General features: G+C 49.9%; 1 protein-coding gene across 4 annotated transcripts in view; it reads left to right on the top strand.

Annotated features, from left to right (window-relative positions):
* The first annotated feature begins 2,886 nt into the window (after window positions 1-2,886).
* SCYL3 (SCY1 like pseudokinase 3) overlaps window positions 2,887-15,403 on the top strand; it is a 42,799-nt gene continuing 30,282 nt past the window's right edge. The window contains exons 1-2 of one of the 4 annotated variants that reach the window (XM_044266935.1): window positions 2,887-2,991; window positions 8,081-8,295. In XM_044266935.1, the coding sequence (XP_044122870.1) occupies window positions 8,131-8,295 (165 nt within the window). In that variant the 5' untranslated portion in view covers window positions 2,887-2,991; window positions 8,081-8,130. The other 3 variants (XM_044266938.1, XM_044266937.1, XM_044266936.1) reach the window with 3 other exon arrangements.

Raw genomic sequence — 15,403 nt, 5'->3', positions numbered from 1 at the left:
GGTCCTGGGATCAAGCCCTGTATTAGGTTCCCTACTCAGCAGGGAGTCTGCTTCACCCTCTCCTTTCCCCTGCTTGTGTTCCTGCTCTCTCTGAAATACATAATTTTTTAAAAATGATTGGAATATCCCATCTCCTGATCACATCTAGCTAAGTACCTATTCTATCATAACCTCTCTGTACATCGGTTTCCTCATGTGTGACACGCTGTTGCTATCTGGCTTAAATGAATTAAATTCCAAGATATGCTCTTTTACATATTTGACTATTCTACACTGATTATTTTTAAGAAACTGCAAACCCAGGAGAAGTTCTGAAAACTGTGTAGAAGTTACCGTTTTGTAAGAGAGATTTACATGTAGAAAGGAAATGTCCATTCATAAAAGGCGGATGACCATAAATCTCTAGAAACTGTTATCAGTGGAGAAGGAATGGATTTAAACCTTATCCTTGTTTACTGGACTTTTGGTAAACTTTCAAAAATGCCCCCCCCCACCCCTTCTGTGGAGATAGTATTTAAGGTGATGGTTTTGGTCATTTGGGGAGTTATTTGGTTTTCCTGGGTCTTTCCCATGTGTACAGGACGTATACATGTTATTAAACTTCTGTTCGATTTGATTTTCTCACGTCAATTTGTTAGTACAGCCGGAAGAATCTTGAAGGGCAGAGTGGAATTGCTCCTCTTTAACACCTTGTTTTATTTTTTAATAGAACTTAAATTGTACAAACTGACTTTTGTTCATTTGTATTCTTAGTGTCTGTTTCTCCCCTAACCCGTCAACCCCTAAAATTTGAGGCCTGTGAGAACAGGGCATCCACCCTGCTTTGTCTGCTGATGTTTCCAGGCCGAAGAGCCGAGGCCGGCACAGTCGGGACAAGACAAAGCGTGCGCTGTGTTGAGTCAGGAAACCGAGCAAGTGTCGGGAACCCCTTAGAGGACTCAGGGACACGCAGAGTCATCTGGCTTGTGTCCAGCTTCAGACAAGAGCGGCCTGAAAGGCGCAGGGGCTGCCGGTGGGGCGGGGCACTTTGTAAATCTGAGAGAACATTCCCAGCATCTCCGCTTAAAAAGAAACAGTGGTAATCGGGCCCTTTGAGCCCAGTTACTGGCAGTGACTGTGTCCTCCTCCTCCTCCTCTTCTCATTGGTCAGCCCAACCTGAGGCGGAAAAGGCGCACGTTCAATACCTGCGGAATAAGCGTAAATTGGTGACATGTGTGACACGTGCGACACGTGTGACAGCTGCTGACGTGCAACACTGCAGAGCGCTCAGAGCTCACCGAGCTGGCAGCGTTCCTCACGACGAGCACATCAGTCCCTCTGCGCGGCCGGCGCGACGCTTGGCCCAGGGAGCAGCCACCCCCAGTCCTCAGGAAGGCGCCCCGCGGTGACGGCGACGCGCAGCCCCCGCCCCGCCCCCTACGAAGGCCGCACTCCAGGCGCGCCCACGGCGGCGCTGACGGGCCGGATTGCCGGCGCCGCCGCACGTTCCGTGCGCGATCACGAGCGTCAGAGACGGGCTTTAGGGGCTGACGGCCGCCTCAGCGCCACAGCGAACAGCAGAGACGGGCTCAGAAGAACCCGAGACACGCGAGTCGTCCAGTCCTTCCGAAGACGCTCTCCGCGTCCGAATACGCGGGTCTGGAAAGCCGAGCCGGCCTCGGGCCTCGGCGGCGCCGCTGCGGGCTGCGTCCCGGGGTGCGGCGCTTGCGGTCGCCCGACGCCGACGAACTGAGCGCCGAACCCGACTCTCCAGAACAGGGCGGTGGTGGCGGCGCCCGGACTGTCCCCTCCGTCATGTGGTGGCCGCGGTCGAGCGAGGGCGGGGCAGTGACGCGCGGTCGGTCCACACCGCGAACAAAGTACCAGACGGGGAGTCGGCGCGAAAGCGTCCCGCAGCGCCGCACACGGAGCGTCTGAACGCGCAGCCGCCGCGTCACCGCGCGCCGGGGTCCCCCCTCGCCTCACTTCCTCCTGCGCCGTCTGCGGCCGCTAAAGACCGAGGCCCCGGTCGCGGCTCGAACCCGCCTCGGTCGCGCAGCCCCACCCGGAGCCGAGCTCGCCCAGACGAGGGCTGCCCGCCCGCCCCCAACAGGCACCGGCTCCCGCCGCTTCGGAACAGGAGCGACCCCCGGCGCCGTCGCTCACCCACGCGCGGGAGCCGGGCCTCCCACCGACCCCCTTTCCGGCCGCCGGGGACGGCCTGAAGGCCTGGGACGCCGGGAGCCCTCGGCTCCGCGGCCCGCTGTGGGGCGTCCACGCAGCAGCGCTGCGAGCGGGGGCTCCGCTGACCCCGAGGGCGGTCGTCTCCACACCGTCAGCACGTTCGCTTCACTCTCACAACGTCCTGTGAGAACAAACCACGGACAGCACGATCCGTCCAGCCGTGGTCCTCGCTGGATCGCGCGCAGCGTCCAGGGACCCGCCCCCTCGCTCGAGCCGGAACCGCCCCACCCCCCGCAGCTGCGGCCCACGCGGCGCCACCGGCCGCGGTCGCGGGCTGGAGAGACGTCCCTCTGCGACGGGCCGCGGTGGCCTTCCGTCCTCCCTTCTGCGCCCGCCCCCTTACTCCCTGTTAGAGGCGATGGCAGCCATTTTAGGTTCGGGCGGATGTCAAGTTAAAACCTGCGGCTTAAGGCCTGAAAACTAAAGTCAAGACCAGCTTGCGAGTTCAACTTAAACGCCAGGCGAGGAAACGGCTTCACAGGCTGACCAGGACGCTGGGAGCGGGGACTGAAGACGCGACAGGAAACCACCCCCCCAACACACACACACGCACGCACGCACGCGCACGCACGCACGCACGCAAGATGGCACCGGCCTGAGAGTCACCTGTGCAGCCGCTCTAGCTCGGTTCCGGGTTCGTTCTCCTCAGTGGCGGCGTCGGAGGCCTGAAGGCTGGCGTTCTGTCCGGCTTCCGGACCCGTCTCTATGGTGGCGGAGGGAGAGTCCCCCCGCGAAGACTGCGCGTGTGGTGGCCCCGGCCGCACTGGGTAGGCGAGGGAGCTTGGTGTCAGCAGGGGGCGAAGGGGGCCCCCGAGCCAAGACCCTCGGCCGCCCTCCCGCAGGCAACGGGGAGTCCCGCGCCGCGTCCCCCGGCAGTGCGGGCCGGGGCCGCGGGGGAGCGGCCGCGAGCGGAGGCGGGGGGCTCGCGCCCCACTCGCGGGTCGGCGCTCGGCGCGGCGCGGCTGCCGGTTGAGCTGCGGCCTCCGCCCCGCCTCCCCCTGCCTGTGCGGGGCGCCCTGCGCATCGGGGCTTCGCGGGCGGCGGAGCCGGGCCTGGCGGGCAGGTGTGCAAGGGGGGCGCCGCCCCGGCCGCCCCCGGCGGAAGCGGAGGGACCCCGCTGGCCCCGGGCCGCCGTCCGCGCCGCGGGTCGGGCGAGAGTGCGGGGCGCCGGAAGCCGGCCGGGGGCGGCGGCGGGGCTGGGAGCTGGGGCCGTCCGCGTCCTTGGGGGGAAGCGCCGGCCGCGTAGGGCTCCGGAGGCCCAGCCGGCTCCGTGGGTGCGTCGTGCTTTTCCTCAGGGTGAGGGGGAAGCGCGTCCCGGAGGAGCGTGTTGGGCAGCCGGTGCGCACCGACGCGGGCCCCGAACCCCGGGGTCCCCGGCTCGCGTAGCTCCTGGGACTCGCGTGCGTGTCCGCGGTCGTCTGAGACCCGCTGCAGCCGCGCTGCGCTCTCCCGGCCCCGGAGGGCTCGGTTCCGTGCCGCGGGGGCAGCGGCGTCCCCCGCCCGCCGTGTCCGCTCCCTGCAGCTCGGTGCCGGCCGCCGTCTCCGGAGCCGCGGAGCAGAGAACCGGGTCGTCTCGGTTCAAGTTGGAGGAAGGATCGAGTCCCGACGACGACACGGGTTTCCTGGCGGAGCGTGAGTTGCCGGGTGACCCGGACAAGCGCCTGCGTCCTCCACAGGTGGCCCAGAAACGCGACGCGCTGCCCAGGGAAGCGGGGAGCGGCCGGTGAAGCGAGCCCTCGAGGCCGTTCAAGTCGGGGGCCGCCCCGCCAGCGCTGCGTCCGGAAGGCGCGTGGTAAATCCCGCAGAATAACCTTGCTGGGGCAGGATTGAGGCTGCCCTTTCCTATCTTTTTGTGACTTTTTTACTTCAGAGCAGTCGACGGCACATCTTTTTCTTGCCTCCTAATTAAGTTTGCCCTGGGCGTAGGCTGTACCCCTACTCCTCTGAGAGCATCGCCCTCCTGGCGTGGGTAGACTTCTGGCAAGGTTAATCGTGCTTTTTCTGGACAAAGGGAGTCGTTTCTTTTCTTTCTTTCTTTCTTTTCCCCCGAAGTTGTATTTCTTAGTGTCTTAAGCCCAAAATACACACTGCTGAGAAAATTACCAGTTTGAACCTCATAAAGATTTCGTAACTGGATGTTGAAAAGCCCAGTGTTCCCACAGGGATGTATTTTGCTATTAGAAATGACTAAGTTGGGCGCCTGGGTGGCTCTGTCGGTTAAGCGTCTGCCTTCAGCTCAGGTCATGATCCCAGGACCCTGGGATGAGACCTGCCTCCAGCCCATATTGAGCCCATACTGGGCTCCCTGCTCAGCAGGGGTGCCTGCTTCTCCGTCTCTCCGTCTCCCTCTGCCACTCCCCCTGCTTGTGTGTGCTCTCTCTCTCTGCCCCCCCCCCCGAAAAAGAGAAATCTTTTTTAAAAAATGACTAAATGCCCATTGCTGTACCTCTGCTGACTTCGATTGACTCAGCCAGAGCACCACTTCTCAATCCTGGTGACCTTCTTACCTCCTGTGGGGACTGATATTAAAACTAAACAAACACGTGATGTTCTGCCAAAAGGATTTTCATTTTCTTGTAGTTCCTTATGTGTTGATTTTGACAGCTGTATTTTGTGGCAAACAGAGAAGGAAGTTAGACTAACCTCAGATACACACTTTTCAAAGTAACCCTTCTCTGACTAATTCCTCCAGTCTGACTAGTTTTTCAGGCACAGGAGTTACCGTTTTCTGCTGATGAAATGGCAACTGATTTCAAAGAACATGGACCCATTCAAGCTACCTCAGGTGGACCTCTGGCCGCCCCTGGTAGTAGGAGTGTCAATGAGGCAGGGAGGAAATGGATTTTCAGCTGGGTTTCCCAGGGCCTCAAGATGGAGGGTAGCAGTGTGCCTTACAGACCTGGCTGAGCTGCTCCCAGCCTTTGCTTTTCCTTATGCTGCCAGCTGCCTTCCTCTGTGCTTGCCAAGTTTCTGCTTCTTCATGGTTTTGGCTCGCCATAGCCCTGACTCTACCTCATGGCATCCTTTTACCTTCAGCTAATGGAACTCTCTCTTATCATTCAGATTCTTGAGGCAGGCAAGGATCTGGCCATTTTAGCTCTTCACCCAGGCCCTTGGTGCTAGGGATGGCTAACGTGTGAATTGACTGGCCTTTGGCTCGGGAAGGGCCTGACCCATTAGCCATGCTCTAGAGAAGAGGAGCAAGACCCAAGTGCTTCATGTGACCCTCATGGTTCAGCGGGGGAATTGTCCCAGGTGGGGTGGGCACCCACCATCTCCAGAACGGGGGACTTAACAGTAGTTGCTTTTCCCCACGAGCCTCCTTTAACAACTAATTTTCTTTGTAGTCCTTGTGGAGACTGGGACATATAGTTGAGACACTTGGCATTTTTAATATCGTTTTCCCCCCCTTACTGTTCTTAAGATAAATTGTAGAGGAGGTAGCAGCTCAGTGGATTTGTTACAAAGACAACTTAGTTCTTATCCGCAGAAGTATTCTTGGACTTTGAGTCATTTCAATTTCAGATCGCCTTAGCCCTTGTTGTGTTGTGTTCCTGCTGCTCTACGTCGGTGGGTCTGTGGGCCTTGGCACTGGTAGGCATGTGTCTTGAGCAGCATCTCATGCTTCGGTAACACGCTGTTGTGTGGAACTTCACTAAAGTGGAAAAAAAAATCTCAGTAATGGGTCCGCGTGTGATTGCTGGTATATGTTTATTTAAAGGATGGGATTTTTTTTTAAGATTTTATTTATTTATTTGACAGAGAGAGAGATCACAAGTAGGCAGAGAGGCAGGCAGAGAGAGAGGAGGAAGCAGGCTCCCTGCTGAGCAGAGAGCCTTATGCGGGGCTCAATCTCAGGACCCTGAGATCATGACCTGAACCGAAGGCAGAGGCTTTAACCCACTGAGCCATCCAGGTGCCCCTGGACGGGATTTTTTTAACTGAAATTTTTAAAGATTGTTGCACGTTTGGCCCTGTTACTTAGAACTAGCAACTTCTTCCTCCATTGCCAGAGTTAGTTAAGAGCCCTCGTTATGTTTAATTCATTACACTGTGGTAAAGCCAGAACTGCATACTGACATGCATTTTTCAAACATATGTAGTTTGGCCTCTACAGGCTTAAAAACATTTGAACCAATGTTGGAAAGTATGGAAATTTCCACATAAATCTTCAGGATCTTCAGGATCCTTATGGTAGATGGCCTGATCTGGGTGGAACTTGGGGGTGGCTGCTCCCCTCAGAGCCAAGCCTCCAGGTAGGCGACCGCAGGCCTGCTCGAACTGTGGGAATTTGTATCCCTGCTGCAGAGAAAGGTGGGGGAGATGCAGGCACGTGTCTGTCTGGGAATTACCCATGATCTGACCCCTCCCCCAAACCTCTGTTAGGACTTGAGCATGTTTTTTTGTTTTTGTTTTTGTTTGTTTGGGGTTTTTTGAGCATGTTTTTTCAAGTCTTTCTGTGAATGTATCTGTATGCGTGTATGTAGATGCACGCATAGATGGGGACATAGATATATGATGTGTATTTCTTTTGGAAACAATGTTATTGAGGTCAAATTGATACATAATCAACTGACATACTTTTAAGCATACAGTTTTCCAAGTTTTGGTATTTATAATCAGCCTTCACCATAATCAAGATAATAACTCTGTCGATTCCCCCTAGAGCTTCCTTACCCCGCTCTACAGTCTTCTCCTCTCCCCCAACCCCTCTGTCTGGGGCTCCACCCTGGGCAGCTGCTGATCTGTTTTCTGTCACTATAGGGCAGTTTGCATTTTCTGGAATTTCACGTATGTGTGCATTTTTTAGCATTTGGGATGACAGAGTTTTGCACTTTCCCCTTTGGACTTGGTTGTAGCATGAAGAGAGGTGTGGGCACGCTCTTTGGTGTGGTCATTGCCCTTTGTGTTCCGTGAGTTGTCTCTTTCCTTTCCCCTTGTTCTGCTGGTGTTCGCACTGCTTTGCTTGGCCCGTATGAACTCTCCACTTGTTAACGTGTTTTTCTTCATTGTTAGAAATCGTCCAGGGGCGCCTGGGTGGCTCAGTGGGTTAAAGCCTCTGCTTTCAGCTCAGGTCATGATCCCAGGGTCCTGGGATCGAGCCCCACATCGGGCTCTCTGCTCTGTGGGAAGCCTGCTTCCTCCTCTCTCTCTCTGCCTTGCCTCTCTGCCTACTTGGGATCGCTCTCTGTCAAATAAATAAATAAAATCTTCAAAAAAAAAAAAAAGAAAGAAATCCTCCAGGTTGGGGCTCCGGGGTGGCTCTGTCATTAGGTGTCTGCCTTCAGTTCAGGTTGTGATCGCAGTGTCCTGGGATCGAGCCCCCCATTTGGTTCCCTGCTTGGTGGGAAGCCTGCTTCTCCCTCTCCCACTCCTCCTGCTTGTGTTCCCTCTCTCACTGTGTCTGTCAAAAATACAGGTAAAATCTTAAAAAAATACGCTAGGTTATAATGTTCTTTTTATAATTTTAAGCTATTGTCTTCCACATTATTATACAGAAGTTTTCTCCCTGATGAATTATCAGATTTTTGCTGCCCTTTCCTGTGAGGCCAGTATGTGCGCGGGTTAGGGAGCACGGATGATCTTGTCCTGGTTCTGATCGGCCCCGAGCCCGGAAAGGGTCTCCGTGGGAGGGAGGGGCTTGTTGGGGCCGGGCAGGAACTGCCTGTGATGCTTAAGTGCATTTTCTCTGGAGGCTTGGCTGGGAGCTGGCTGAGCTTTTGCCATTTTTACTGTCACACGGCCTCGTTGGTGAGGGTGGGAGGAACGAGCAGGTGGAGGGGCTGGGTCAGCGTGGCTGGGATCTCCAGCACATGTGGCAGACAGACTCACTCTGGGTGGTGTTTTCTGTTTCAGCCCCGCTTGGCCTTGAGGAGGAGGCGCCGCTCTGCCCCACTGCGGAAGGGATGGGATCGGAGAGCAGCGCTTTGAAGAGCTACAAGCTGAAGGAGCCGCCTTTCACGTTGCCCTCTGGACTCGCCGTTTATGCCGCTGTCCTGCAGGATGGCAGATGCGCTTCCGTCTTCGTGTATAAGAGGGAAAACGAAGACAAAGTTAACAAAGCTGCCAAGGTACCGTGATAGTGAGGCTTCTTAGTGCTTTCTCTTGTCTCGTTTTCTGTTTAAAGATGTAAAGTCGAAATTACCGAAGGTCCAAGGAGGCAGATGATAAGGAACAGTGTTCTTATTCCGCTGTCCATCCTTCGTGGGCGAATCTCCCAATTTGCATGACACGGTCAGATGCCAGGTATAGCCAGAAAGCTCCATGACACTCAGTGTGATAGCTTTTATCATCGTATTTTTTTAGTGAGAAAGTTCGGAAGGTAATTTTACATGGCCATTAGAAGGTAAAGGAAGTTAATCTACCTTAGCAGAAATCTCTTAAGTATTGACATTTTGGTAAGTATATTTTTTAAGTTGTAAAATTTATTTATTTTTACTTATTTATTTGAATTTTTAACTTTCTAATGTTTGTATTTTAGTTTTTAAATTTGAACGTGGTTGACTCACAATGTCACATTAGTTTCAGGTGTACAGTATAGTGATTCGACTTCCCTGTATGGTAGGCTGTGCACACCATGAGTGTATTGATGACAGACCTAGAAATAGAATATTTTGGAAAGTGTGACTGCTGCATTGTGAGGTCCGAGAAAGTTTGTTGAGCTGGAGTATTAGGCTGGACACCCCAGAAAGAACGTTGGGCCTGGACTCTAGTTCTTGGGAGGGGCCTCGCTCAAATCCTTCACTTCTAGAGGCTTCAGTCTCCTCTTCGGGAGGAGGGCCTCCCTGCTCCCACCTTGTGGCCACTGCTCCTGGAGGGGCACAGGCAGAAGACCCCGACCTCTCACCAGAAAACGTGATAGTACCCGGTAGAATAATCCTAGCTGTTGTTTTGAACTAGAGAAAACAAACATTTTAGTTGGCATTTCCTTGGATATGGAGTTATTCAGATCATCTTCCAGAAGGTTCGGAAGGGGAAGCAGAGTCGTGGCTCTTCAGTGTTAATGCAGGCACATTGCTTCAGATGGACTTAGAGCTTTGTTCTGTTTGAGTTGTGATCTGTAGTCCCTCGTGCTAGCGATACGTGGGAGACATGGGTATCTCCGTCATAGAGATGGCTTTTGAAATGGCTGTTACCTTTGTTAGTGATTATAAAGGGTTTTAGTATATCTATTAGTGATACAATTTCGGCATGTTATTTGTCACCTCAGTTCATTATTTGATGTTATGTCTTTGATGAGGTAGGAAGTTAACTCTTAAAAAGTTAAATATGGTGCCTAAGGATCACATTCCCCTTGGGATGCATTTTCTATTAGTTGTGGTAAAAAGCATAGCTGGCTGTTCCGTTGCTAAGTAATTTCACTTTTTGGTAAGACAATTTTTTTGTCTTTCTATCCCATCCAGTTACTGTTAATACTTTTTATTGTGATTTTTGCAAAAGATAAAATGCTTTGCTTCACTTCCAGATTCTTATGTGCAATTCATATCTGACAGGCTTCCTGCTATTTTCATTTAATAAGATCGCACATTTTTAAGTCAAAAAAATTAGGGTGAGGGCGCCTCGTTGGCTCAGTTGTTTAAGTGACTGTCTTTGGCTCAGGTCGTGATCCTGGAGTCCCAGGACCGAGTCCCACATCAGGCTCCCTGCTCAGCAGGGTGTCTGCTTCTCCCTCTGACCCTCCTCCCTCTCTTGCTCTCTCTCTCAAATAAATAAATAAAATCTCTAAAAATTATGGTGATTAGGATGATTATTATTAGTGAAATACTAGATTTATTATCATTCTCAGTTTTTTTTAATAGAACCATAGGATTTTTTAACATTGTATTACTCTTTATGGTTTGTGTACCAAGAAAGTTGAATAACCCAGGTCAGAAATTCTGTTTTGTTTAAGTAGGCTCCATGCCCAGCATGGAGCCCAGCCCAGGGCTTGATCTCACAAACCTGAGATCAAGACCTGAGCTGTGATGAAGAGTCAGATGCTTAACCGACTGAGCTACCCAGGGGCCCCCAGATCTTAAAGTATTTGAAGGAGAAAAAGATCCAGTGTCAGTGTCTGAGGACTTCTGGGCTGGAGGAATTTCAGAACTTGAGAGGGAACATTTTCCCCCTTCGTACATACTCTTCTAAACCACAACTGACTCTTTTCCAGAAGTTTTTGTCTCTTGTTCTGCAGGCTATCTTGTGGCTTTGAATACCTGACACCTGAATCTGGGGATGTGAAATGGCAACAAAATGATACGAAGTTTTGATTTAGATGCAGTACTTGAAAAAATATATCCCGTTTCATCAGGTTTTAGGACCTTGATTTTCCTGGATACCTGAAACATTAATACAGTCAACTCACCTCACTTCTTCCAGAGTTCAGGCTCTCAGTCCTCCCTCTGGTAGTTTCAGTGACAGCTTGAAGAGGGGTTACAGCGTTTTCCTTGCAAACATTGTTCCGTCGTGAGTGTGCTCTTCCTCTAGTGTTGTTAATAAAAACAGGCCCCGTGCGCTGTGACCTCTGGAATAAGACGAAATGCAGGCGTAAACTTTGGCCACAAAACAGTATTAGAGGTCTTCTCGTTTTATCTTGATTTTATTAGGTCTTACAGCATTTTCTCCGTGGTGGTTATGACTCATTTCTAATGAAGAGTAAGGAATGATAAGTCCTAAATTGGAATTTGGTTACCGTGTTTGCTGTCCTCTGAGCACTTCGTTAGGGCCTCACGGGAAGGACGGACTCGCAGAACGATTCCTGACTGTCTTCATGCCACCAAGGCAGCCACGTTGGCTCCGGGAGTACGTATGTGGCTGCCGAGCCCAGGCCTTCTTCATGATGGATTCGGACGGCCCTGCGGAAGGGCTGGTCAGCATTTTTGAGAAGGCACATCGTGCGGTGATGAGAAGAGAGGATTGCTTGCGCTGATCACTTCTGGAACGCTCTGGGGCTCTTCTGTCCACGTGCTCTTTTTGTTCCTTTCCCTGTTAGGCCTTTTCTGTGCTATTTACAGTCCTTTTCCCTACGTTGTCAGCTTCTTAAAAAAATATTTCCTTCCCCATATAATCAAAATCTGGTTCTCTCTTACGGCTGCTGAGCTGAGCGTTAGCCAGTCGGAAGAGCTTCAGAAGTTCCCCTCCCCCATCCCTGGGCTGTGTAGGGCCACCTCCAGGTGGCGCGGGCCCCTTCTAGCCACGCCCATTTTCAGACTTGAAGTTCTCCTCCCCTGTGGTGGTGGCGGTGGCAGCAGCGGTGGCCGCCTTGTGGCTCTCTGCCCCTAGTCAGGTGTCCGCCGGAACCTCTCTGAGCTCCAGATCCACATTCTCACTTGTCTGTGGAAATCTCAACCTGGATATTTCTTTGGCACCTCAGATGCGGGCTTTCCAACCTGGGATCTGTTCTGCCTTCCCGTCCTGCTCTGTATTCCTCGTTTCTCATCGAACCTCTAGGTGCCGGCATTTAGAAACCCCGTACTTCATCGCTATCTCAGGTTCGCGTCTTAAGGGAAGAAGGAAGAATATTTCTCCCTGAAAATTCTTGCTCTTTAGTTCAAGCATCATGGCTATTCTGTCATATTTCTTCAAGGCAGCGAAACTACGGCTCGCTTCCTGGCTAGAAACTTACAAGTGAATCGGAGCAGAGTAGCCGCCGTGTTGTGCGGTCTCAGAGTGAAAAAGCAGACCAGACCAGGGCAGAATGTGGTAGTGAAAAGCTCAGCCCCTAGGGGGCGAGTTACCCTGCTGTGGCTCACAACCTGTTCCCAAAAAGTAGAAAGGGTTTACAGTCAGGACTTGACTTTCACACTTAACATCTCCATGTGCACGTGGATGTGGATGAATGTGGACAGGTTTCCCAGCGCGGCTCTTTTTTAATGATCAAGGTCCTTACTCAGAATCGTCTTCCAAAGGCCAGCAGTAGAGCAGTGCATGGGGGTAACGGGGATTCGTAACTCTAGAACAGAGACTTCTTTTTTTTTTAAGATTTTATTTATTTGAAAGAGTGTGAGAGAGACAGAGCATGAGAGCAGGGTGAGGAGCGGACGGAGAAGCAGGCTCTGTGCCGAGCAGGGAGCCCGATGCGGGCCTCGATCCCAGGACCCTGAGGTCATGACCTGATCTTAACAACTGAGCCACCCACGTGCCCCCTACGAGAGCTACTTTCCAGGTGATCCTTCCGCACAGTCCCCTTTCTCCACCAGAACAAGAGTCATTTATCTCTTCCGGTGATGAGAAAATCTCATCACACTTCTCAGGTGCATCTTGTCACTCCCTCTGTTCTTTGGGGCAACAGAAGCTTGAATCAAGAAACGTTTCTGTTTGATTAATTCCTAACTTCCCTGTGAATCTGGATGTATAATTTATGCAAAATATTGTGTGTGCTGAAGAGGAGTGACGAATGAGGTTATGGCTGCTAAGTTAAGTGCTCTGTTTGGAATCATGCAATGACTTACACCTTCCTTTCTTCAGTAAACAAACACGTCACTGTGGACCAAGAATTCTGCTGTGAACTTAGGGTTAAAAAAAAAAGGCAGAATGAAATTTATTATTTCATTTATTAATGGGGTGAAATTTACTGACTCTGTATTTCCATGCCAGTATTCAGCCAGGAAGTATTTCTCCGGATTCACTGGTCTGCCCTGAGTATTAGAGGAGTAAAAGAAGGCACAGAAAACCCAAGGAAAATACTTAGACTCCTAACAAATAAAAGCTGAATGAATATTTTTATTTTCCTGAACGGGCAAAAGTGAAAAGTTAAAAAGTATTAATTATTGTTTTGCAAATTAGTTGAAATTATTCTTAAAACCCAAAAAGAAGAGGGAGGCTGCATAATTTTACTCAGAAACCATAACTTAAAAGACACTTGCAAGAAGTTCTCTCTACTTAATCGTAGTCGTTCAGCCAGCTCACTGGCACAGCTCACAGCTCCTCTGGGTCTTTGCTGTGTTTATGTGCATACGTAGGGATTATTTTAAAAGCATATGTACAAATTAGTGGTTCACAATTGTGTAAGAATTTTCTCAAGTATTTTTCATTAGAGTAACGCAGGGGAGGCTAACAGCTTTCTTCTACAAGCAAAAAATCCTATTGGAGGGCGCCTGGGTGGCTCAGTGGGTTAAGCCGCTGCCTTCGGCTTGGGTCATGATCTCAGAGTCCTGGGATCGAGTCCCGCATCAGGCTCTCTGCTCAGCAGGGAGCCTGCTTCCCCCTCTCTCTCTCTGCCTGCCTCTCTGCCTACTTGTGATTTCTCTCTGTCAAATAAATAAATAAAATCTTTAAAAAAAAAAAAATCCTATTGGAGCTATTTCTAGAGTTGTCAAAGTTTGAGATTATCTTAAGAAAAGAAAAGAAACTAGACCATCCTTTTCCTAAGAAGATTCTCCTACGGTTTTCCCTAATAGACTAGTTCAAAGCAACTGATAGAAAACTTGTACCAGTGCTGTGTTATGGGCTCCTGTATGATCTTCTATTCTTCCAAGAAGGTATTTTAGAATGTTCCATTACAGAGTGCTTATTTGTGAAAATGAAACCCGATCTTGAGTTTTTTCTCCCAGTGGAATCTTGCATCAGTCTCCTGGTTCGCTGATTGGTTTCGAGGCTTCCTCAGTGTCCAGTGCCTTTTGCAGGGCAGACCCCAGAGATTGAAGGCCACGTAATTTCTTTTAGAAAATCTGGGTGATTTGTAAGGAAAACCATTATTCCGGCATTTTAAATTTTGTTGTCAATGATACAGTTATTACTAGCTGGGTTGGGCACCGTGGACGACCGGTCTGAGTTACTTAGGTCAGATTTTCCACAACATGCAGCCCAAGAGAAGCTTGGGAAGTCTGTAGCTGATAACCCTGCAGATCCGCCTCTCACAGTCAGACACAGCATGGTCACGCACTTGTCTTCTGTCTCTTTGTGCTCTGTGTCTGCTCAGAGAACGGTGTGTGCGCGGAAATTACTGCACGGCAGAAGTTCGAAAGCGGGACATCCATAACCTTGGGGCTGTGCACTGATTCATTGCAGTTTGGGGGAGAAAATCAAGAGTGTTTTAATTTACTTTTAATCTTTTATTTTGGTACATTCTATCTTGTGGGGATTTTATGGTATTTGTATTTTATTTATATATGTAAATCAAAAATGTATATTGTAGGTACATATATGAGCTTTTCATCTAACGTTGCTACTGGTGTGAGGTATGTGAGCGAAAATGTTTAATGCTAACTTTTCTAGATTAATAAAATGGCAACAATTTTAAAGATGGTGAAATATTTTTAAGGGGATTAAGTGCTTGATTAAATAGTGAGGTCAAAAGTAAGAAAACAAGGGCACCTGGGTGGCTTAGTTGGTTAAGCGACTGCCGTTGGCTCAGGTCATGATCCTGGAGTCCCAGGATCGAGTCCCGAACTGGGCTCCCTTCTCATCGGGGAGTCTGCTTCTCCCTCTGACCCTGCCCCTTTTCATGCTTTCTCTCAAATAAATAAATAAATAAAATCTTTTAAAAAAAGAAGAAAGCAAGATCAACAAAAGATGGCTAAGGTGCTTATCCATTTAAAATGATTTTGTGGCCTGGTGTGGAGTGTTTCTCGAACTCATTCTCCTGGGCTTGGGAAGAGCGTGTGTACGGCAGTTGCTGGGTATTGTTTTCCAACTGTCAGTTTGATCAGGTTACTTTTTTTTTTTTTTTTTGATCAGGTTTCTTATGCTTTCATTTATTTTTGTTTGTTTGCTTACTTTTGCCAGTTCAATTGATTGCTGAGAGAGGAGTTTTTAAATCTCTAGCCATGATCCTGGAATCATGGAATTGCTTCTCCCTTTTATTTTTGCTCCTTGTGTATTTTGAGGCTCTGCTGTTAGGGGCTTACACATTCATAATTGTGATGCCTTTTTAATGAATTGTCCTTTTATTCTTCAAAAAAAGTCCCATTTGATGTCTTGCAATATACTGTCTTGAGGTATATTTTCTCTGATGAGAATACATCCACTCTAGCCTTCTTATGCTTAATGTCTTCGCGGTATATCCTTTTCTGTCCATTCGATTTCTTTCCACATACCTATCTCCGTCTTTATTTTTAAAGTAAGTCTCATAGACACCATATTGTTGGGTCTTCTCTTATATCTACTCCTAATTGGAGTGTTTCGATCATTAACATTTCATGTAATTATTAATGTTGTTGAATTTTATTATTTGTTATTTGTTTTCTATTTGCCCCCTTT

The sequence above is a fragment of the Neovison vison genome, chromosome 10 (assembly GCF_020171115.1).
Source record: "Neovison vison isolate M4711 chromosome 10, ASM_NN_V1, whole genome shotgun sequence".
NCBI classification, from domain to species: domain Eukaryota; kingdom Metazoa; phylum Chordata; class Mammalia; order Carnivora; family Mustelidae; genus Neogale; species Neogale vison.
This window is presented reverse-complemented; position numbering and strand designations above follow the sequence as displayed.